This window comes from Psittacula echo, assembly GCF_963264785.1.
Source record: "Psittacula echo genome assembly, chromosome: 1".
Taxonomy (NCBI): domain Eukaryota; kingdom Metazoa; phylum Chordata; class Aves; order Psittaciformes; family Psittacidae; genus Psittacula; species Psittacula echo.
Genome location: NC_137735.1, coordinates 51,953,510 through 51,979,511, shown reverse-complemented (window position 1 = coordinate 51,979,511; position 26,002 = coordinate 51,953,510). Strand labels below are relative to the sequence as shown.

General features: G+C 38.1%; 1 protein-coding gene across 4 annotated transcripts in view; it reads right to left on the bottom strand.

Annotated features, from left to right (window-relative positions):
• The window catches only part of PDLIM5 (PDZ and LIM domain 5), a 122,673-nt gene that overhangs the window by 38,890 nt on the left and 57,781 nt on the right, over positions 1 to 26,002 (bottom strand). The window contains exons 4-8 of one of the 4 annotated variants that reach the window (XM_080622035.1): positions 15,952 to 15,994; positions 14,083 to 14,489; positions 8,579 to 8,751; positions 7,431 to 7,467; positions 6,102 to 6,820 (exon numbers count right to left, since the gene is read on the bottom strand). In XM_080622035.1, coding sequence (XP_080478161.1) covers positions 6,727 to 6,820; positions 7,431 to 7,467; positions 8,579 to 8,751; positions 14,083 to 14,489; positions 15,952 to 15,994 — 754 coding nt within the window. In that variant the 3' untranslated portion in view covers positions 6,102 to 6,726. Of the gene's footprint in view, positions 1 to 6,101; positions 6,821 to 7,430; positions 7,468 to 8,578; positions 8,752 to 14,082; positions 14,490 to 15,951; positions 15,995 to 26,002 lie in introns of those variants that run through there. The other 3 variants (XM_080622036.1, XM_080622033.1, XM_080622034.1) reach the window with 3 other exon arrangements.

Sequence of the window (26,002 nt, the reverse complement as noted above, 5' to 3'; positions counted from 1 at the left end):
CAAAACCAAACTATTCGGCTAGTTTAAAGTAGTTATTAAAAAAAAAAAAACAACAGATAACAGTGTATTAGAAACTCTACCTAGTATAAGTAGATTACACTTTAGACACTGGCTACTTGGCTGCTGGTATTTAACCTGAACAATTGCAGGAGGGTTAAATGTTCATTTGGCTAAGGCTTCCAAAGTGTTCTCAAACAGAAGTTCAGTAAAGTAAAAGCAAGCAGAAGGACAAACAGTATTCACCCCAGGAAAGCAGTATTTCCCCCCCCATATTTTACTTCCTCTTGCTTATCACCAAACAAAGACAACTGTAAAAGATCTGACAGCTTTAGTTCAGTCAGTCTGAGACCCAACCTGATGCTCATTGACCAATTAAATGAGCAGTCCCTGTTTTTGCAAATTCCCTTTTGCAGTCAAGGGAAGTTATTTAAAATCAATGTAGAAATGCTAAACCTGCCAAAAAGGTGATCTGGCTGAGTTGAGGAGAATACACCAGCAGTTACAACAATTCATGACAAAACAGGGGTATGCACAGATTATATTTCCTGGAGCTGCCCTCAAGTTCTCCAAAACTTTATACAGCATCTTTGTGAAGCTTTGTAAGTTACAAAAAGGGGCCATGACAAAGGCAAGGAGAAGGGGAATAAATCACACTGGGTATATGCTGCAAAGTGAGAGGAAGCTGACTCCAAATCTTATTCATACATACATACTCATTGTATTTTCATTTTAATCTTGCTTTGGCAGTAGTTAGGACCAAGAAATTACTCTTGGAAGTTACGATTTCTGCAGAGAATGTTCTTGGCTGTCCACTAATCAGAAAATACACAACCAAAATCAGGATTAATACCTACTACTTAATACTAAGTCTTTGTATTTATGACTATCATGAATAATTCCATTAAAAGAAAAAAGTAGGCCTGCATGACTGTAAAAAGTGTGTATATAAAAGAGCAATGTAAAGACTAGCTGGCACTGAAGCTGCCTTATATTAGTTATGTATTTCTCAGGAAGTGCCAGATTCTGCGGTTTAGATGATCTAAATTTGCCAGGATGACTTTTTAAGATGACTTTTTGCAACTCTGTGGAAAGGCTGCAATTCCTTTTAAATATTTTACTGTTAAACTAATAGGTGGACATTGCATATATGAAATTGAGTACTAATACACTATAAATTACAGTAGATGGTTTTATTGCCATATGACTAGTTTAGGCTTTCATTAAAGAACTAAAACTACAATAAAAAACATTATATTTTATATTATGAAGTCCACCTTATAACTAATGAACCTAATTTTAAACTAGTAATCAAATCCAGATCACAGCAAGTTCTTTTCTTTCTTGGTGGTTCAGTACTGGGTGGTACAAATTAGAGCTTCAGCCAAAAAGAGATGGAGCCTATTAGGAAAATAACACTCATGCCAGTCATTGATAACAAATGTGGGGCTTTAGTGGCAAAAGCAAGTCTACTGACCTTTGGATGGGTAGTTTTGCTTTACCAAAGGTCTAACATGGCACACACCAATTGCTCCATAGCTGCTATTTTATAAAAATAAAACAAAAACAACAAAAATGAAGGGCTTTGGAGATCAGCTCTGGGTGCATTTCCCACCCAAAACCACATTGAAAATGCAGTGACATGGGCTCAGTAACAAAACATAAACATCAAATACGGTTGCTACGCTGGTACCTCTAATTTCAGGAGAGCAGCAAGACTACATAGCTTTGCGAAATAATTTATGTTCTCCTTTCCACACTCAATGCTAATGCTTCCTTCTACAGCTCTGCATAAGCTGCTCTGATTTCTGCCATTCTTGAGTAGAAAATACTCATCTACTTTTTTGACTATCTGTATAAATACTTCTGTCTAGGGGCCTGGCAGGACCAGGCATTGTTCATTCAGTTCTCATTTTCAAAGCAGCAGCTTTGTTTTGTGCTTTAACTTTGTGCTTGTGCATGTGTAACAAACTCTAGTTATCTGGAATTCAAAAAACTCCCCTGCACTATGAATCACAAACCATCAGAAAATGTTATTGACCTTTAATAATGGCATCAAACCCCTCAAATTAATGTTTCTCTCTAATATCCAAAATTGTCACTGTCTAGTACCCACAAATGACCTCCAAACCACCATCAATCTGCCAAGATAAGTGCTGGTGAAGCTAGGCCAATGATGGAGAATTTGTCAGATAATCATCTGATTTTTTCTGATTGTATCATAGCACACAGCACGCTGTTATGAACAAAATTATCTACTTTAAAAAAATATTTTTATAGTTTTAAAAGCATTTCTCTGTGCTTTGAAGAAAACTGAATTCACTTTTGAGTTGTTGAGATCATTGAAAAGCTACTCCATCCAGGTGACAGAGTGGACATCCACTGACAACACAGCAACACACACTACATAACGTGTCTTAGATATACTGGTACCCGCACAAATGTTCATAAATCTGCTCAGCTTCATTTCAGTTCTCTTCTTCTTCCCCCTCCTACCACTTCCAGGAAAATCCCTAATCACAGTAGATTAACAAAGTTTATTTTAAGTGGATGACAGACTCTCCTTGCCCTAAGACAGACAAATCTAGGCTAAAGCAACACATAGGTAGATCATTAACTGGATCTGAATGATTTATCTCCCAGGAGTTGCCGCAGCAATGTGTTCTGAAAGCCTGGAAGAGCAAACATTGCCAGAGAAGGACTCTGCTAGCGGCAAAAGAGTGGCTGCAGGTTCTGGTCTAGCACCATTTTCACTCCATTCACAATAATAAAACCAAAATGGAGACACACAGAAAATAGATTTTTAATCCACATTGAAATACCGTGCTGAACAGGAGGGACTGTGCTCATAAGTGTTAGTAACTTCTTTTTTTTTTTTAAAGAAAAAAGTGGATTTTGCAGCAATACATGAATGTGGGGTAAAATGATGTACAATACATTTAGGAAGTGTCACGCTTTTAATGAAGGTTAAGAAGTGTCCTGCTGTTTATAAACTCAGAAGGCCAAATAGTATTTGCCTTTAAAAATATGGAACAACTACATATTTAGTATTAGGCTACATGATGGAAAACTTTTAGAAAATAATGGAAAAGAAACAGACCAAAGTGCTACTGGAGTTCACTGCCCAAGTTATGCTTTTTGGTGCAACTTTTTTAGGGTGTTACCTTTGTGAAGGTTAGACTATATATTTCTCTATTTTTTCATATCCTTCCTTTCAGTTCTGATAGGAGAAAAAATATATGGAAAACATTGTCTTAAAGCCCTATAATTGAAGAAAAGCACATCTCACTGTAATACACAAAAATAGAAGTAAACTACAAGATAGAGAGCAATTACAACCACAAGTTTTGAGCAGACTAGATTAGCCACAGGAGTAGGCATTGCTGCCTATATATATATATATACACGTATGTATATCAAGGAACGCAGAATTAAGTAACTTAATGACATATGGAATCTTAAGTGCTGAAAATCATTGAACAGACTTAAGAACGAACAGAGAGCAGACCTCATAGGCGGTAAAGGTGTAGATGGAAATTCTGATACAGGTGGCCTCTCCAAAGTGTGGGTAGCTATGGAGGTTTTATTCAGATTAATACAAGTATCCTGGACTCCTGCTCCATTAGGCAGATCTGCAGGTATGCTTTAGTGATATTTATGTCATGGGGAGAAAAAAAGAAAATAAATACATCACTTAAAACAGGTTGTTTCAGGACTGAACAAGAGTGGGACAAGTATTTTCCAATGGCTATGGATTAAGTAAACTACAAATCTGGAAAATCCAGACACATCTTCACCCAGAACAATGAACTGACTACAATTCAAGGACAACCCCAAATCTGTACCTAGTTGCTCAAAAGGAAAAGATTAAAAGTGAACATCTAAATCTTCACCACCCTATTTCCAAGTATGTTTTAGAACTAATCAGTTATTAAAGCACATAAATAAACTTTACACAAAGGCTAGACTTTGCCTTTCTAAGCTTTAAGTAACTGGTTTAAAGAGTTGTAATTTACACATTTCGGTGAGGACTTTCTATTCCTATTTCCTGCCCTTCCAGCTGCTGAAAAGAAAAATCCAGTTTATCCATACAAAAAGTTAAAATATTATTAAATTGGGGTATTCGTCCCTAGATTACTAATGGAAGAGAAGTTTCTATGTCATTGTTCACCATATTCATCCTCCTCGGTAATCTCTTAAATTTAAGCTTATTCATTTATATCAAAACCTCTCAATATTTTTTTCAAAGATGAGATGTATGCTGGGAATTGGACATCAGCAAGGGCATGTTATCCACATGCAAATGAACAAGCATTCCATTGTTTTGGAAACAGTAATGAAGTCCAAAATTTAATATCAACAAGAGCTATGCAATGGAGATATTAGGAGAAGAGATGACATCTTTAAAGCCCTAAATTGAATTCATTTCATATGTTCATAAAACATTTTTTGAACTAATGAGTTCTTGCTATGAATTTATACGCAACAAATAATTTTCCTGCCTTTCTCACGCTAATCATATCCTCAACAGCTAGGCTTTATGACTATCTATTTTTAATTTTGAACAAAACAGAGGCATTTTTCTTCAGACTTGTTCTATTTCTCACTAAAGCAATTCACCCTTCAAATGGATAAGAGCTAGCAAGACAGACAGACATAATGGTAAGTTAAATAACAAGATGAAGATGTTTCTCATTACCTGGGGACATCTCCAAAATACAAAAATACTTGAAGGCCAAATCATTCTACCCTTATGAAGAAAACATTAGGGAGAGCCTAATCAATAATCTTGCATAGTTCTCATTGCACTGATGTCCTCTAAAAACTCCCATCTTCTGTTCCATTCATAAAAAATTTTTTTACAACCAGCAAAACTATTTTAATACACTCCTTCACATTCCTACTTTAATAAGCAGTGTGCTGTAAAATTATTATGTTGTGGTGTATGTGCACTCAGAAATACACTTGCGTTTAGTAACAGTTCTCACTAACAAGCAGGGGGGGATATCAAAACTGATTGGTACCTCTCATTAAAACAGTCTTTAGTGAAATTATTGAAATTAATATTTTCCCCTACTGTCCCTAAGTAGTTAACCCAAAAGGTGTGCAAAATGTGATATGCATTGGTCCATCATTACCAGTGCAAATCTAATTGTACTTTATGCAGTGCAGTGTTATGCATCCAGATCAGTGACTGTTAGTGTTAGATAACTTGGCTATTACCTGAAGTCTCCATTTTCTGTTTGGCTTTTCCTAAAGATAAAATGACAAATATGATAAGCTGCTACTGCACTGTATAGCAGTATAAACCATCTGAAAAGGAAACACAAGCTTCAAATGCTTCCAAGGGTCTCCTATTTCACTGCTGTGCAATAAAGATGCTTACCCCCCCAAATCTGCAGAAGTATTTGCAGTGGACATCAACTTGTTCACAGGACCAAGTGTGTAGGTCAGCTGCACAAACTACAAGCCATTGTAGTGGTTCTTATTAAGCAGTTAGGAAAGACTCTGCTTTTATATGTGCTTTACAATTGACTTCTGAGCTTTGAAACTCCTCTGATTCAATAAGCGCTGCAAAAGACTTTTACTTGGTAAATTTCTTGCTCCTGTAACCACCCAAAGGTCCTTCATTTGACTGATATCTACAAATGTGCCGATTTTGACAACACACAAACCCCATTCTACTACTGTGATAATCTTTTACAGTGCAGGTTGTTTTTACTACACATCAGGGATTTAACTGTTTCTCTTAATAATATAATCTACAAAAGTGCAATGAAATTACAGCTCCATGCATGAGAGGAATATTCAAGGAGTCAGAGAGACTCAAAAGAAAAACAGACAGAGCTAAGATAAAAGCAACTTTTATTAAAATACTCTTCAAGCTTCAAAAAGCATAAATTAATGAATGTGTAGCTACTATAATACATTATTTTACAGGAGAACCATAGGGCCATGAAGCTTTTATAAACAAAAAAAGCCTATGAGCTTCACACTGTAATAAATAAATACTACCATCTTGTTCTTGTTAGAGGATGTTTTGAAGCTTTTACAGGTACACAGCAACATTCTGCTTAATTTTTTCTAAGTTTTCCACCATATGAACATATTACTAGTCTAAGCAGCAGAATCTTTATATTGAGCTCGCACTTTGATTTGCAACAGTGGATTTTCTTTATTTGTTTAAAAGCAGCCCATCTTCTTGTTGTACTTGGTAAAACATTTACAATTACTCTAAAATTGACCAGCTGAATATCTAGTGAAATCCAAGATAATTATCCTGGTAGTTTGAAATAAGTGCATACAGTCTTTCTTCGTCTTCTTCCCCCAGACCCAAAATCAAAGTAATACATTTCTTATTCTTCTGTTCATAATTTTCTTCCTAGCAACCTACAGTAACTCAAACTCAGCAATGCAAATGACTCCTTCGAGGCAACAAAAGAACTGCAACAGCCACCTAATCCCCCACATTGGGAGATTGAGGCACCCAAGTTGTTCTGTTTTAAATTCGGGGATTTTGTCAACTATTGATTAGCACAAGAACATTTTAATCTCATTTTTTACACATCAGTAGGAAAGTGTTAGAAAAGTATAGAAAAGGACAGAATTTCTCTTGCAGTAAGGCTAGTGAAATAAGATTTCTTTTTCTTTTTTTCCTTTTTTGCAAAGCAGATGGAAAAGAAGGAAAGAAGGAAGTATTTGTGTTATGCTTTTGCAACTTGGGTAAAATCACTGGACATTAAGAACACGTGCTGAGACTTCATGGTGCCAGTCACGTAATTTTGTATATTTGGGACTAAAGACGTGGATGGGAACCTTTTCCCTGTGGAAAGAAGTGATAGAAGAAAAATAAGAAAGGAAGAAAGATTACCTTTAGTAGTTTCACAAGCGAGCATGCAATCTCCATGCACTATTCTATATGCACATTGCCTTCCTCTCTGTCAAAAATCTGGATCCAGTGTCAGGCAAAGTCAGCACAAAATCTCCGACTAGATTTAGCCACTGGTTGGTCCTCATTTTGAACAATGCCCTATCCCAAAGCAAAGAGACAGCTGACCCTCATTTGCAGTCCCGAAGGGTAAAACTTTCCAGCTACGCCTTGCAATTTGATACACATTGGCAAATCAAAATGTCTGGTTAGATTTAGGAAAATGCAATTGACAAGCTGACCTTGTACAGAAAACCCAATGAGTCCAAGCTTATGGAAAATCTCAGACTCCTGCACAAACACTACTACTGGACTGCAGCAACAGATTTGAAAAGGTCTGTCTACCCAGAAAAATATCTTGATTTTTACATGCTGAAGTAGAAGGTAAAAAAAAGCAGCAATGCTTTAAAAACACCAGATGTCACACAAATGCACCAAACATTATCAGTTACAAATCAAGACGTGCAAAGTATTAAAGTAATAAAAATGTAAAACATCAACTCACTTAGTCTTCTTTGAAGCTTCATGTTCTGGTTCCTTCACTGCAAGAAAGCAGAAAGTTTTTATTTTCTAAGGCATTAAAGACACTGTACCACTGTACACTGCGATCCTCTCCTGTGTCAATGCATTCACAACAGGAAATCACAAAAAGGCTTGTTAGGACTCCTCGATGCTAAGTGCACCCCAATGGAAATGAGCTATGGGGGGGAAGCCCTGTTGCCAGCAGTATTGCTGAAAGGTGGCTCTGCTGGTCTCTGCCCTTTCTCTTGGCCCACTGTCCGTGTTGGCATTGAGAAAGGCACGTTAAGAAGCGGAAGAGGAATGGAAGTTGGGAGGCATTTCTTTTGGACAAACAGCCAGTGCGTTTATAACAGGTGATAATCCAAGCATCTGTTTGCAGCCAGGCTGTGGCCCACCAAGGTAACTGTCCAAGTTCAGAATATTTATCACAGATGGATAATAATCTTTACTTGGGAGAGGTTATCATTGGCTTCTAGAGTAATTCTGCCAGAGAATCAGTAGTCGGTTTACTCAAACCTGCCCCAGGGAAGGGTTCCAACTTCCTCACTGCCTTCTTTATTGTAGCACTAGCTGTGAAAAGCAGAATGAAAAAATCACCTCTACATGAGCTGCTTCAATCTGAACATGACTGAGCTCAAGTCTCCTGATGGCACTTCTGATGGCTTCTACACAACATTACAGATCTTAGCCAATGAATTGTAACTGATAGCATAATATGAAACTGAAGTTTTATCATAAAATCATATGACTGGAAATGAATCACTTGTTCCAGTCGATGGTACATGTAATCAAACTGTAGCACAAGCAGAGGATGAAAACAAGCTGGGAATAAACTGAGGAACTATTATGCTTCTGATCGGCTAAAGCATTGCAGATCACACACCTTTGGTAGGACTGTCAAATATTTTCTTTGTGCCTGAAAACACCTTAAGTTTTCTGGAGCATTAAATATGAGCAGGACAAGAGGGGAAAGAAACAACCAGAATTCTGCCTACTGAATTTATTATGAAAGAGTTAAAATGAAAGAAATATGACTGAATCCTTTTACTACTTATTCCCACCTCCAGCTATTAAAAAACATCTATCTGTCCAAGGCCATTAATTTTACTTGGTTTACACCAAACTACTCACTATGATCAGTGCCGGTGATTTGGGCAAGGATGCGGAAAGAGCGGGACTGGGTGGTGCCTGTCCGGGGATGCCAGTCTTCGGTGTCTTCAATCAGTCGTTTCTTGCTGGCATCGCTGTGGGTGGGTGTGTGGTAAAACTCTGTGTAGGTATCCACAATGTGCTTCCGCGGGGGGCTGTGGCAAGGAGAGGAGAGAGCAGTGAGTGAGCAGCTTCAGAGACCTCCTAGGTTGGCGTAGCTATGAAGACACAGGCAGAACTGTGACTTCTCACGGTATTAAAAGGCAGCTTCTGTGTTTGGATGCAGATGTGCCGCAGCGAGCTTTACAGGCACACCTGAACATAGATTCAGTTCTCTGAACCAAACACAGCTTTCTGATTACTCTAACACAACTGAAATATTTTCCCTTGTTTCACTGTCAGAACATTTGAAACAGTAAAAGACATTTTTATTATCAAGACATTTACATGTTTAGATGTTTACCGTTTAGGTGGGGTTTTCCTTGGAGATGACAGAGTAAGAAAGCAAGAGAAAGTTTTCCCAGCATAAACAGGAAATGGAGAAAAAGAAAACAAGAAATAAAGTCAGAAATTTGAAACAGAAGTGCAGCTAATTATTCTATTGAATTAGTTTTGAGGGAAAGGGCACTGAAATTCAATAGAGATATTCTCATTCTACTACCAAAACTGCAGCACAGAATTCCCGTACCTCAACTTGCATCAATTTCCTCACTGGTATGAGAGGGGAATTTCTTTTGGTAAAGCAGGGTAGTCTACTTAGTTCAGATCAGGTGCCCCGTGACAAATTCTCCCCTTGGCTCACAAAAGGCCAAGCACTCACTGTGTGCAAGTCTTTTGTACTTGGCAAAGACTGGATGAGGCTCAGGCCATTTAAAATAGTAGGAATGACATTTTGGAGCATAACATGGAGATACTGATGCTCAATACCTCTCTGGAAGTCAAAAAAGCGAGGTGATGCTTCATCTAGAAACTTTTCCCACAGTAGCCTACATGCTAATATCAGTCCCAGCACCACCAGACTTGCAAGAAGACAGGATTTGAAAGCTTTGTTTTCAGTAACTAATGTAAAGAACATGCAATGGCACTGATCAATTTAGGAAAAGGGAACAGATCCATACTATATATATGTCATTTCTAAATGCTGCATTCATTATTCCAAAGCATTAATCTTTAAGACTGTCTAAACGTAGATCTACTATTATATAATTTACAGGAGATCAATTGTGCAAAACTAGCTCCTTAGGCATAGTAATTTTAAATAACCCAACAAAACTTAAAAAGTTGCTTTCATTTTTGCCACTATTTCCCCAAAGTATTTATGGTGAAGAAAGATGGAAAACATTAATGAGAATGATGTAAATTATTAATTGTCAAAAAGTAAGAATTAGGTCCACTCAATGAAAGGTGTGAGTAAATACTTAAGCTTAAAAGAATAATTACTACTGGAATTATTCTTTTGTATATAAAGAAAAGCATATTTCTTTATACTGGGAAAGGTATCACACAAAATTGTATTGAAAGATTTAATTTACTGACATATACCATTAGTGAAGTATGCATATATCAAAGTTACTAAAAGAGAGAGAGGTATAGAAAGAAGGACAATGGTATTTCCAGGATGGAGTAAAGAAGTACAGAGAAAATTAAAGTAAAGCATCAAACATTATTAAAAAGCATTTACAGGCAAAAATAAAATCTGAAAATTAAGTAACTAAAGGTGTGGAACTACAAGGAAATGTAATTATTTACATGCAGTTGACTGCATTCTAGCAAATGCCACAGTGAAATAAGTAGTCTTTCACATTTTTTGCAAGTGCTATTATAAACAAAATAGCCCGCTGACCCTTTGTGGATCCTACTGGTCCCTTTTTTTTAAGGTTTAAGGCTCTACTAGTAATGACTCTTTAACGCCACAAGGTGGTGCCAAAGACAAAGGAAAAGTCAATGAGACAAGGCTCTGCCTTAACTCACCCACCCTTCAGGCAAGAGGAGAAAAGCCAGGCCAATAAAACCCTCAATCGTATTTATCATAGATTCATAGAATAGTTAGGGTTGGAAAGGGCCTTAAGATCATCTAGTTCCAATCCCCCTGCCATGGGCAGGGACTTCTCACACTAAACCATGCCACCCAAGGCTCTGTCCAGCCTGGCCTTGAACACCGCCAGGGATGGAGCATTCACAATTTCCTTGGCCAACCCATTCCAGTGCCTCACCACCCTCACAGTAAAGAACTTCTTCCTTATATCCAATCTAAACTTCCCCTGTTTAACTTTTAACCCATTACCCTTTGGTCCTATCGCTATAGTCCCTAATGAAGAGTCCATCCCCAGCATCCCTATAGCCCCCCTTCAGATACTGGAAGGCTGCTATGAGGTCTCCATGCAGCCTTCTCATCCCTAATATGTACAAATCACATATGGATGCATACGGATGTTACTCTTATTTTTGTTGTATAAATTCAGTATCCCTTCATTCCATAGTCCTCACACCATTGTTGCTTTTATAGGATACTTCACCATTAACTAATTGCATTACCAACACCAATTAGCTGTAACTGCACCAAGAAATTATCAATACACACAAACACCACACAAAAATAATAAAAATAAATAATAATAATAATTTTCCAAAAGCTGCAAAATGTAACACACTGAGAAAAGCAAGATCACATCATGTCAAATGCAGACAAAATCATTTACTGCACTAAGAAGTTACAAAAAAGAGCTGAAGCTGTTGTGCAAAATTTAAATATGAAACTTTAAGAGTTATAATTTTTGAAAACAACAATACATGCTGGTTATACCAACAGGAAAAATGACCATAATTCAACTCGAGTGCTGTCGATACTAACTTTATCATTGTTGTTATCTGCAAGGGAAAAAAAAAAAAGTATTTGATGTGTTAACATATTCTTTGCTCCTTGAAATATTACAGGAGTTTCCAAATCCAAGCTCTGGTAAAGCCATATACCATGTAATTCAAACTCAGAACCATCAAGAAAACCTACAAGGGAAAAAAATCAGCCCAGCTGAGCTTAAACTGAGTGAAATCTGTCAACCTCTTACCTGTTCAAAGCAGCAGGCACTTTTTCATGCAAGAGTTGGCAAGAAGGTTTTAAATAAAGCATAATTGCACACAGCCTAACAAAGGCAAATTGCTTTCTTTCTAAGCCAGGACTAAACGAGGGAAACAAAACTTCCTTCCTCATTCTGAAGTGAGGACAAATAGTTTATATCCTGAATATGGGTTGAGGGAAGCCAGAAGGAAGAGGAGAAATTCTGAGTACAAGGTGCACGTCAGAAGAACTGCATTTGCTCAGCAAAGCTATGAACAAGATACAAACCTCCCCCCCACTTTTTTTTTTTTTTGAGAAAACGAATAAAATAAAACACAGAAGCAAAATAGAATTTATTTCAGACTGCCTAATTATTCCAAACTTCAATGTTTCTGATATTTCATAAATGTTACTGATTCCATTTTAAATGGGGAGGGAGATAGACATCGTTGTAGAAATCCTATTTGTCTAAGTAAAATAAGTAGTATAATGGCAGACCAGTATAACCACTTTAGAGCTTATTGTTTTCTGCCTTAGTTTGACAAGCCCAAATACACTACTGAAAGAAAGGTGGCAAAATAAAGTAGGTTTTTACAATTTTGAACATTTTCAAGCTTTCCCAAAGTAGATCTGGAAGGTTAGCAGCAAAACAGGGATTTCTTCACCTGTCAGCTGTGATACTCTTCAGCTGGTATTATTCATCTCATAACCATAAGGTAGGGCACAAAACAGCTCTCATCCAGTCATTCTATCTTAATTGTCAAGTGCTTACTCCACACTTCCAGCACTTTCCTCTAGGAGACTTAGTTTTACTGCTATTGTTCCTTTTTTTCAGTACTAATGACTGCTTTTAAATACTCCTCATACGGTTATTTGCTAAAACAACATTATTGGAAAGATAAAGAGATGGTTTGCCAAAGTGAATTCAACAAGTCGACCAGCATCAAGCAAGTCCTTGGGTTTTCCCAATTTCATCCCACTTCTATGCAGTGGTGTGGACTCCTGCCACCACCTGTTTAAGAAAGGGCTGGAAGTTACCATGACAACAGTGTGATATAAAATGCATACAGACTGCATTATGCAAGTCCACATATGGAAAACATTCATACCACAATATAAAGGGAATAGGTACCTAAAGAAGTTTCCCCTCCCATGAGACGCTCAACTGAAACTGCAATTTATGCTGTATTTCAGTTGATGTGGATGTTTACCTTTCTGTAGGGTTCTTTATATACTTTATCGAGCGAATACCAGACAAGAGAAGCACTAAGCCTTTTCCTACAGCCACTTTCTTTTGAGGGATGGGAAACAGTAATGACAGCTTTTAGGTTTTATGCCCAGGTTTTACATTCTCAAGATTGAAGAGAAACCTATAGTTCCCCTCCAGCCCTTCTTATTACTTAATTCAATCTGCTGGACACTGCTGCTGGGCACAGAGGCCAACTGGCATGGGACCACTCCTGCCTAGCCTCCTCCTCTCCCCACAGCACATCAGCCGCTGGGAACCAGTCCCTAAGGCACTACAGCTCCCAAGCCCTGTCCAAGAATTTCTGGAGGAGCCCAAGATGGCCCCTGCCAAAAGCATGATGCTGAAACAGGGCGGCACTGCATGTCTGAGTGCCCAGGATTGCTGCTGGGCTCAGTTTAATTTACTAATCTTTGTTTACTTGTCTAGATGCTACACACTATACAGTGTAAGCCTTTTATGCAGCCTTACAGTCCCCTAAATGTTAGGTCTCCACTATCGCTTTAACATAAACAATTATCTGAATATGAAAGTTACTCAAATTTTAAAACTCTTATTTCTTTTTTAGGATAAAGGCAACATTTAGAGTTGAAATATTATAATGCTACAAAAAAATCTGCCTAACCCTGCTGGCTTCCTTGAACGCATCTTAAAAATTTCTCACATGTTCTTGCGTATGTGTGCAGAGAAGTGATGTGACATCTGTCCCTTTGCCTCCCTCCTGGGACCTCTCTCCACTGGTCCTGCTGGGTCCTTTCAGAGCATCTCATTCCTGGCCATCACAGCACCTACCTACAGACCACTCTTGCATTTCGGAGTGCCTGCTGCTTTCAGTCACTGTATCAAGAGTCAAAATGCACAGTGAGATAGATACAGACATTGAAATTAACACTGGGCTTGTTGTAAGGTCCAGAACACATAGTGATGCAACTCATTATATAAAGCACCTCGTGATCCTGATTCAATTTAGCTGTGACACTCTATAAACTGGTATGTCACTCCAGAGAAAAACCATCACTTTGACCCCTCAAAGCATCCCTTTTAAAACACAAGTCCTTCCCTCAGAGATCCGCTTCTGAGGACGAAGTGACTCCTCCTCCAAGCTGTGTTTGACTTAGCCCTCAAACAAGCCCAGATTTTTTCCTGTGAGGAAAGACCCTCACAGCAAAAAGAAATCCCACCTACCCATTTTGCTGTTTACTCTCCCCCTGGTTTTCTCTGAATCCGCGTCGTTGCCCCTCGGCTACATCCTGGGTGCCGTCGCCAGCAGAGGCGCTCGGGCCGGCATTGTGCGTGGTGGGCTGCCGTGGGACATTAACTGCAGGTTTAGCAGCGCTCAGCACCGGTGAGCTCTGCTCAGCGTTAGGCTTGGCGTTAACATGCAGTCCAGGCACAGCGAACGGGGCCGGGGCGACAGCTGCCTGGGCCGGGGTGAAGGCGGAGGATGGTGACGGGATGGAGGTGACTTTGGAAGAGGTTACGGCTCCAAATGGCCTCGGTGTCTTATTGTAAGCCACACTCGCCGTGGCAGTGACTTTGGGTGCAACAGCAGAGGCAATGGGCACAGGCTTAACTACTTCTTTAGGTTCTCCCTATGTGAGATGAAAAACAAAAAAGAAACACACAAAACCACGCCAAACGCATGCACATTCCTCAGCAGGGATATTCACTGCTCTCACGGGAGATAACCCACCTAGCATGAAACCAAGAAGCACAGAAGCAAGCTTTACTGAGACTGCAGCCATGAAGTGCATGGAAGAAAACAAGCCATGCGTTTAGGAAAGGGAATGATCCAAGCATGCACAGTCAATATGCAATCCCATGATGATAACTCCTCTCATCTTATCCAAAACAGACACCCCACAAATCAAATTCAAGAGAAACTGAAGAACCACTCCACTGTAAAACCCACCGGGTAAACTCATGTGGAACAAATCAGTGGCTTTTTATAAAATCCACATTCCACCTCTCAAACCCAACTTGAGATATGTACGTTCCCCATAAACAAACAGCATGGGTGTGTGTACACACACACACTGTATGTATTTATCTGTTGATATGGCCCTTAAGAGCAGAACCAGAGCCCTGGAGCTCACTTATTAGCGGCCAGTGCTTCAAGACTCAGCGAGCTTCTCCAGTTGCACTCCATCAATGAGCCTCAACATCTTCATATACCCTTGTCAGATCAAAACACTCAAAAAAACCACCACTTTTTTTTTCTGAGAACTATATTTTACCATGGTGGTTCCCAAACTGTGGTCTTTCAAATCACAGTCAGCAAAGCAATAATATACTATAAATTATTTATGTCCACTGGAGAAGATTTTCATGCACAGGCCATTTGTAAGCAATTTCAGGTTTGCAAACAGCCTTCTTATCCAAAAGGTGGATTTGCTTGAGAACAAAACATTAGAAGCACTTGAGAACAGATAATTCCCCAGGGTTTTAAGCAAAGTGAGGGGAACTGTTCTCTCAAACTTTAATATTTAGATAAGCTTTCTCCAAATACAAAGGAAGATTTCAGTCCTCACTGAAAAATCCCCAAAACAAAAAAATCAAAAAAAACCCACAAACAACCAAACAAAAAACACCAAAAAAAAAAAAAAACAAACAGCAAAAAAAACCCATGCAAAAACATCCTCCAAAAAACTAACCAAAAGCAAACCCAAACAAAAAAAAAAAACACAAAAAAACCAAAACAAAAACCAACAAAACCCATCACTAAAAAACCCTGCTAACATTTCTCCCTTAACAATAAAGAAAGAACTTGAACAATATCTTTCTATATAATGTTCTGAGAGTTGAAAGAAAATATTCATTTTTTCTTCTTTTTTAATAACCATCTGTCAGGTCTCTTAGTTATGGTTCTCCTTTTTTGGGGGGTGGGCAGGGATCACTCAGATTCAAATGCTGCAATGCTCTTAATATAAGGCATGGAAATCAAGCATGTTATATTGAAAGGAAAGTTTGAATGACTGCTTATCAACAACAGGATGTGACAGAGGGGTAACAGTTAGTACCACATGCTGCATTTCTTGGTTGTGATATACATACCTTTGGTACCTGAACAATATCGGGTTTTTGCACAGAAGACACTCTGTAACAGAAAAAGCATACGTATAAGTGTAAAAAACAAAGTTCTTTAATGTTTAAGCATTTTCCTCTTCCAAATCATGTCATTACAGATACATAAAACATCACATTTTGTTTCCTCTAAAGGAAACAGAAGTATTCAAGTTAAACCTACAACGTTGTTAACACAAGGAAAAGGCAAAACCAAACTGGATTAATTTATGCAGATACAGTGTTAGGAACTCTAGCATCTATCATCAAGTAATACTTTATTTATAAATTCATAATACCCTATCACCAGTTAGAAGACTAATTTGCTTATTGTTTTCCTTCCTTTCATAAGACGCTATGTCATGTAACTCAAAAGCTCTAGTCAAGTAAATTGCATTTTAAATAGTGCATAACCTTTATTCAGGCTTATATCAGATGGCTTCCTTTTAGAACAACAACAAAATCCTTTTGAAGGACTTCAGAAATTAAAAAACACAGAAACTTTTTGCACAGCCTTTGGTCTTCAAGGGTAAGTTTAATGTCACTTGAACTCCACAGTACACGGCAAAAAAAATTCTTCCAAACAATGGGTGCATTGAAACTACTATGGGATGGTGGGAAGGAAAGGAAGTATCACAATGGAAAGGATTAATATGATAAAGAATTGACAAATTCTGTTATACCTGAAGTGAACTGACAATTATGTTACAGACAAAGGCACCTCACTTGATAGTTGGGTTTATTTTGGTTTTTTTTCAGATTTGGATATACTAATATGTAAAAATAGATACATACACAAAATTAAACAAAAAATAAATAAACCAACCACTGACACACTAACATTTTGTCTGCAAATATTGCTGCTGATACACTTGACTCTTTTCATGCTGTTCTGGTAGAAAAGTGGCTTCTTGCCACATTTCAAAACATTTCTGGCCATATTTGGTAGCTGCTCATAAGAGCTGGCATCCTTAATGATCCAAGAACCAGCAATCATATCCTGCCTGAACAACTACAGCTTCCGACAAATCTTCTAAAAAAGGTTCTGAGGAACTGAAGCTGGAATCCCAGTTCCAGAAGATAATGTGGCAGGGAGACAAAAACATTTGTTTAATTGGAGATCAGCTAACAGATGCTACAATTGAAAACACCTCTATTGTATAAACCTATCAGCTCTCCTATTTCTACCAGGAAAACATGGAGAGCTCAGATTCCAACAACAGCAATCCTGTTGCAGCCCCAGCCCCAGACCTGTTGCAGGGTCAGTAGCTAATTTACAAAAAAAGAAGATACATATAAACTACATGCTATGTTTTCAGGAAAAGAAAAAACAAAAAGGAAAAAAATCCACCACAAGAAGGTCACCTTATGCACTTTGCCTTCACCATTTTTGCATTGCTGCTGATACACATTACGTTCGCATCAACAGTAATTCTCAACAGAGAGGGGGTTTTGTCTGCACTGAGGAACAGGTCTGTTCTCTCCTTTCCCACAGGGTATGCTGCCTATAAGAAGACTGACCTCCAGCCCTTCAAAGCACTAGGGTGCATCATTAATCACTCCTAATTGCAGAGTTGTCAATTTGCAGCAACAGAAGGAAGAAGAAGAAAAAAGTGCCAATACATACAGAAACTTTTCTTTCTTTTTAAGTTAGAAGGAAACATGCATCTCACTCCATATTTTAAGATGTTTTTTAATACAATAACTTGGAACATTTTGTGTGTTGATCAAGCAGATATAAGAGCAAGAAGTAGAAAGACATTCATTATTCAAGTCAACGACCATATTTTATGCTTTAGGAAAAAAAAATCTCTTTGCTTAATGCTGGACCTTGAAGTTTTAGTCTCATAAAAGGAACATACTTAAATATTATTTTGTTTTTACAAAAATCAAGTTTGCGTTTGCAATGGATGAAATTGCTCTGCATTCACCAATACAGCACTGAGCAAAAAATACTTCAAACCACTATGTCCAGATGATCTGAAGACATACTCTTTAAAATTCATCTTCAAAAGTATCACACAAAAAGAAGCAAAAAAGGGTGGGGAAAAAAAAAGAGGCTGAAATGTTCCCAATGTTCTTTTAACACTGGAGTCAGACAACATAACATTACTTTATTTCCCCTAAACATACTTGAAACAAGGACATTAATTTGTGTGTCCCAGACATACTTCAAACAGTTTAACTTGGCCTTGTTGACTTCAGATCATAATCAGACTGAAATCTGTGATTTATCCTGTATCATATAAAGAAAATGCTCACCCAGCAAACTCAGACACCAAGTTCTGAATGTGAAAAATGCATCGCTGTTAGACAAGACAGTACAGAAGGAAATGCTCACTGCAAGCTTGAGAGCAAAACACACCCAACAGCCATTTAAGAAAATACTTCCTTCAGGGCTATCTCCCTTAAGGTTTTGATAGATACTATCAAATTGCATAGAAAAAAAAATAATTAAACTGCATAATCTTGCATAATTTCTTAGCTGTTAGCACTTTGCCTGCCACCTAGCAATTAAACATATTAGGATTTCATGCTGGCTTGGTCACATTGAATGTATAATAACTGATGATAAAGGCTTTCACAATGAGATGACACACTTGCTCTGTTATTACTAAAAAAAGCAGGATATTTTCTGAATGTTTTAAAACTAACAGTTCAGTATATTAGTTTATGCAATATTTTCAACCACATACAAACAAAGCAAAGACATAAATGCTCTCTGTAAATGCTTATTATAAACAACTTACACAAAAGACCTTGATAAATGGTTACAGTTTCAAGCTTCATACAAATTATAATAGACAAAAATACAAGCAGCGGCCAACATTTACTGACAGCCTAATACTGAAAACGAAAGTGCACAAAGTTTTTGCACAGGCTTCTACATCAAAGTCATTTATTCTTTTTTGAGGAAAAAAAGTGCTATATTTAGCCTGTGTAAACAGTTCATTTCGACCAAAAGTGATCAAATTTGCTCTGTAAACATACCACAAGCCATTCCTCTCCAATGAATGCTTTTCATGACATTTAATGCAATTCAAAACATTCCAACATCCAGCACAGCCTTATTAGGAAAATGAATTGGTCTGCTCTTTGCTGGAAGCAATATGCCCAGCAAAAACTATTCGTTCTTTAAATTCCCCTTTTATTCATTCCAAGTATTTCACCCATATTAAAAAAATAGAAAAGTACACACGAAATTCAACAGAATTGCTCAAACTCTGGTGCAAGATACAACAAAAATCTGCAAGACCTTCACAGAAACCTTCAGGCTGGAAAAGATCATCAAGTCCAACCCTGAACCTAACACTGCCATGTCCACCAAATGAAGGCGATGCTGGATGATTTTCCACAAAATTTTATCTGTTGTTCTGAACTGAATCTTTCTAAGAAGAAAACAAGAAGAAAAAAAAGAAATGAATCTTTTTCACCACATCTCATTTTCAAAACTAACTCCTTTTTCCCAGCTGATCAACCACAATAGAGGCTTTGGCAGCAGAATCTATGCCCTCAAAATCCACTGGTTAGGTCTTCCTTCCCAAAACCTGATCTTTTAGTGATTTTGCCATTGTAGCCTACAGTTCTGTTTGCTTCATTGTATTTCTAGAGAGCAGTCAGTTGTCAGGGGAGAAAGCTAAATGAATTGCTTTTCATAAATTAGCCAACTCCTGGAAATCAGATGACAAGCAGAAAATGTTTAACATATATAACAAGCCATGACTTTCACCAGGGGTTATCTGAACAAAAACAAATGCAGATGTAATTGAAAGCCCAGAAAAAAAAATCTAATCCAAATATTTCTTTTTTTTCCTTAGACCCAAAGGCCCTTCTCTGTCACACACATAATTCATTTCTTACCAACCTTGCTCTGGCTCAACAGAAAAGCAAAACAGAAAAGCGAAAACATTCTTCAGCTTGCTTCTTGTTGCAACTTACACAGCATCAGAAATGACTGCCTTACAAACAGTAATATAACATACGACTACGTTTCTCACAGTTTTATAGAAACATACACATTGCCCCAGGCAACACCAGTCAGTAAATCAGCACTTCAGCAATCTTGCCAGGACAAGCATCCATGGCCTTGAGACTGCAAACTTTTGCCAATGCATGGCAAAGCAGAGGTAGCAAGATTATCATTAAGTACTGCTCAATGAGAGATGGAATCTGTTGCAGCCACTGCAAAAATGAGATTACTTTTTCTTTCGCCTTAAGAAACACATCAATAGTTTCAAAGCCATACTCCAGTCATCATGCTTGCTAACATCCCAGCAAATGACTGTCAACATGTTATTTATTAAGTCATTCTCTTTCTTCTAGTTTACTAAGGTAGTTTTCATTTAGCTGAACATACCAAATTATGACAAATATGGCAATGTTAATTACAATCAAACAATGCAGACATCAGCACTGACTGCTTGCTGAAGGGAGCAAATGGCAACTTCAAACCAGTGATACAGGAGACAAGATGGGATGCATAATCGTATCTCAGATACCATATATCTCCAGGAGTCTTGGTACAAACATCTTATTCTGCAAACTAATTCTTACATAAAAAACACATTCTCTCTCTCTTACCCTACAAAATACATGCTGTAAACTTGCGATAATTCAAACAATAAAATGCAAACAGTGTAAGGCACAGTTGTCTCAGCACTAACAAAATATTGAAGAGAGTTTCTGTAGATGCTCTGTTTCTATGTGAAATTTCAGAAAAGGATTTCTTCAGTCAGATGAACCACTTAAACCAGTTTATAACTTTTGGGCTTGATGCTCTTTGATGAGGTATGTTTAATGAAATATGCCCAGAATATCGGTATTTATTTCTGGACAGAATAATACCTCGAGATAATACTTAACACCTTCATTATATTTAGCCTGGGAATATTAGCTCATGAGTCACCTTCAACAGATTCTACATTCTCAGTAAGTTTAAAGAGGGAGAACCAATTTCATGTGCATGTCAGCATTTTACTGTTGTTATACATACTGTTGTTATACATTATATAATACCCTTACATCCTCGTGCTCCCCAGCACACCAGATTATGATAAACCACTACATCAGGTAAAAGCAAGAAAAATTATGTTCTTGCTTCACTGACTATTTGATATTTGGCCAAATCAAACTTATGCCCTCCTCTTAAATTTAAATAAGGTCCAGGATTTCATCATTATGTGTTAAAATAAACATTGCTGACATTTTAGGAGAGAAACAAGCTGCCCTCTGCTTTGGTATTGCTACCCACAAAGGATTAGTTGTTTTCAAGACCACCCAAAGGCCACTGCTCATAGTCTCATTCCTGTGGTCTGTGGCAAACCTACCAAATGCATTTGTAAAGAGAGTTTAAGTGCAGGCAGATAATATTTTATTCTATTAAAACAAAACCAAAACCCAAGTAAAAAGCTAAGGAAAAAATAATGGGAGAATTCATCTCACCTTCTGACTGCCAGACTTTTCAAAACATGCTTTTTATTTCCACGAGAAAGAAGGTTTAGAAACCTGGAGAGCCTATGCATATGGCCAGCACTGGACATGGGAAACAGGTCAGTCTGTACTTGACCATGACTCACCTGATCAAAGCCTAAACAGGTAAAGCACTCCCAGTACCAAGTATGGCCTGTGCCTTACAATCCTGTACGGCATATCACTGTCAGTTGTCCTAGAAAAGTTAAAAAGCAGCCTATATACAAATGGTAGCTCAGTACGTCTATATGATCAAGTTTGATAAGCAGGAATTCCACCTCACAAATCCTTGGTTACTCACAAGCCATAGGAAAAATAATGGCTTGTATGTAAGATCTCCTTTACATTGCCTTCAGTAATGGAGGTTGTTTTTATCAGTTATACTTTGTTATAACCTGAATATTTTCATTGATAAAAGTTTTCCTAAAGCTGTCTTGCTACGTAACAGTACCCGCTTAACTGTTAAGTGCAAGAAACAAGACAAAACAACTATACCCAGGCTTTTAATAAAGTGGAATTTATTCATCTGATATTCTTTAGAAGTGCTTACTAGATGCTAATCCTAACACAGCAAGCTACCTTTTAAAAACAGTCATCTTAATAAAAAGCAGAAGCCTAAATGACTTTTGGACTTAGTCAGTCCTTCAAAGCCAACTTCATATTTTCAGTCTGTCATCAAATCTAGGCAATAATTTAGGAGATTGAAAGCTAAACACTAATTTTCTTTTTTCCAGTGCTTTCCACAATGTTTACATTAGAATCACAGAATGGTTTGGGTTGGAAGGGACCTTAGAGATCATCCAGATATGGCACCACTGCCATGGGCAGGGACACTTTCCACTAGACCAGGTTGCTCAAAGCCCCATCCAACCTGGCCTTAAACACTTCCAGGGATTACCTCCTTTATTTAAAACACAGCAGAAATAAGTTTAAAAGTGCAGTCATATCTATTTTAACTGGGATTGCGTGACACAGTTCCCCAGTCCCAAACATATCCTTATTATGGATTTTTACTTTTTCCCCCCCTTAAGCTCATGCTTATGAACGAGTGTTTGTACAACTACTTTTTCTCTCAAATAAAGAATCTGGCCATTTAGAGAGATGTTAGATTATTACATTTTACTTCTTATGGGTGCTAGGCATATCCCTCCTCTATGAAGCAGCTCACCTATCCACAGCTACATGAAAAAATGGGAAATGTAGTTAACCAAATAAGACCAAAACTGTTTTTGAGGTGTCAGGCAACAATACCAAAGAAGACCCATGTCCCTCACTAGGTCACCAGCATGGCGGGAAGTGGTGTCACCCATACAGAGCCCAGAAGCACTGTGTAGGCAGTTCTGGCCAAATCCCAGCTGCTTTCTCACACTTCCCACTTCTTAATGACTTAATGATGATATGGGAACGGTATGAGCAACCTAAGACTATAACTTCTGAATTTCCATCTGTGGCATTTAGAGCTGTATATCATCTCAACTATGCGGACTTGCAGAGAACCTGCTGCAACTGCATGACTGTCAGGAAAATTGCTGAGCCTGGAAATGTTCCAGAAAAGCCAGAGGTCACTAATAATGCAGCATGATGCTACCTGCATCTAAAAGGATGAATTCCACTGGTTTTCATAGGATATGATGTGGGTTTAATTCTTCTTCTTAAGGTCAGGAACACTCTTTAGCATTTGTTTGACTCCTGAGTACGACCCACCACCAAATGAGCAAGTTTTCTTTCCCATCTGGCCCCTCAGACACCACTTTCCTCTCTCCCACACCACCCCAGTAGCAAGGGATGAACATCCACCCTTGAAGTGCATGAGTGTAGGGCCTGACTGGCAAACTGCCATCAGGACAACCAAGGCCTTTCCACTGCAGCGATACTGCAGCCAGCACACACCTGCACCAGTCTTCACTGCAGCAGGCATGTTTAGAGGGGACACTACCACAGGTGGCAGTGGCTGTGAACAGCAGAGCTGAAGCACTATAAACCATTTTACAAAATTATTACAGGATCCATTTAATGAACATGCACTTGCCAGAAGAAGTTAACTTTTCTACTACAGGTCCTCACTTTTGTTGACCTTTATCATTTCCGTGTATTGTTTATATGCTTGTGTATTTAAGGTCACTAGCTTAACAGCATGTATCACAGGTCTAATGTGCTGAGAAGAGCTATTTATGCCTCGAAACCGCTGTCTACTATAGCTTTAGATATCTAACAACTTCAATTCGAAAAAAATCTTATGAGAAAACCTCCAACTATTGCATCTAGAAGACCTCAAGTTAGCCTGGCCAACAGGTCTCACCACACCTTTAAGGGAAAGCGAAGTCAAAGAGCAGCTGCCAGAGTACAAGCTGCAACTGGAAGTTATTTTGTTTCCTGCAAAAGCTAAGCATGAAAAAAAAAAAACCTAAAAGCAGCAGTGACCTCAAATAGTTAATTTATGTAGTCAACAAAACAGACAAGGAACCAGTTTACTGGAAAAGCTAACACTGATTAAGTAAAGGTGCATAATGCAGAGCACTGCAATTCTGTTGTTTGCAACAATGGTGAAAGAAAAGAAACATTAATAAGCCCACCTGACTGAGCCTGATCCAGCTAATTGAAGAGTTTTCTCTTCCCACAGTCTCGCTTTAGAAAAAGTAGCTTTTATCCTTCTGGGCTTAAATACTTAGGGATAACATTCACAGCATGCTCACAGCATATGAAGCAATTAACTGCTTTTGTGGCAACTAATCACTGATGCAAAACAGACACAAAACATCTGATGGTCACAAAACCTGTTGAGATTTTTCACAATGCTGCAAACAGACTTCAGCTGTAATGCAAGACTCAAGTGAGCAATGTTTGACAGGCACAATGTGTGTTTTTATTACCTCATGGGGTTTTGTGGTTCTGTGCCACAGACATGACTTCCTACTGACAATACCCTGGAATTTCTCAAAAGCAGTAATTTTTGCAAAACTGGGTGGAAAAAAAAAGAGCCCAGAAACAGTGCAGCTGTGTAATTCAGCTATTAATAGATGTCTAACTCTGCCACTATCATTTACCTTTCTCTTAGGTGACGTAACAGACGCCTATCTAATTAAACTTGCTTAGTAATGGCTCTCAACTTTTATTTAGCTTTGTTTCAGACCTGTATTCCTGAAAACCTGCTTGCTTTTCCCAGCCTTACCAAACATCCCATTTTTTTCATGCTGTTATGCTTTCATGATACTACCACTATTTTTCAGTAAGACATTCATTTTCTAAACAGCCAAACATTAATATAGTTTCATCCCACTCTTTACGAGAGGAAAAGGTAGCAAAAGCCTTATCGATGCATCAGGACACTACAATTTTGATTTTCAACAGCTGAGAGATGATCTTGCATGTCAGAGGACAGCTTTGCTTTACAGAGTGTCTCTTTTTTTCCTGTGAGTTGATGCTTAGGAACAGTTTATCTAACAACACCGCTCAGTTCACCCATTTACCTTAGTTTTTTTTCTAGTCTTTACAACGCACATTCACAGAGGTGCAAAATTAACTATCTGAAATCAAGAAAACAGTTACCTGCATAAGTACTAAATATACTATTTAGCTAGTTCAAGCTATCTTGAACTATTTTCAGCATGAGGGGCAGAGTCCACATTTAAACTGTGTAAGCTTCTTTTAATCCATTTAAAGACAACTGTCCCTTGACAGATCATCACATATGCTTTTATAATTGAGGAATGCCTGCAAGTTAGCATCATAAACCATGCACATCGGAGAGACGTGTTTTTCAAAGGCAAGCAACAGGTGCAGGGCACATTGTGTATTTGAAAAACAAAAGTGTAAATAGAGACAAGTAACATCACTTGTGGCACTCAAACAATCAGATGAGTGTTTACGAAGGGATAAATGACACAGATTACACAGTGAACTGAGGTGGGATGGACCTGGGCATCACTGAGTCAGGTAAACTGCCTGTACATTACCAGATTTTGAGCCATAGGGAACCCATAGAAAAGAGAACCCATTCTTCATACTGGCATAACAGAAACAATATTAAGCCAATTTTCAAAAGAAGATTTTAAATAAATGCCATTAGACATGTCACTCAATCCAGATTATGTATCAAATACAATCCCCCACATCTTCTGAAAAAGGTGACAAAAGTTTCACTCTCCAATATATTCACATACTATTCAAGTTCACAGGTAAGAACAGTCATAAACTAAGAAATGTTTCAACTTTCCTGAGTGCAAGCTTTTCCATTTATCTAGACTTGGCCAGGAGTGCAGGAAGCACCACTTCTCACGCATGACTACCGAGAGACTGCCAAATCCCAAGGCTACTTTCAGGTTCTGGGAAGTAAATCAACAGGGCTTTAGAAACTATTTGATCAGAAAACTTTTGGACCTGGGTCAAACTGCTATTCTTCAAGCTCGCTGTCCTTCTGGTAGTCTTAGGAAATTATTGAGCTCAATGGGCATTTGACTTCACACGAGCATTGCAGACTCAAAAGCAGCAGCCAGAAAGTTTTGCTTAATATTTGCAGGGGGTTGTAATTTTCTTGCTTTTCCGGTTATCTTCCTATTAACACTTATCTTTACAT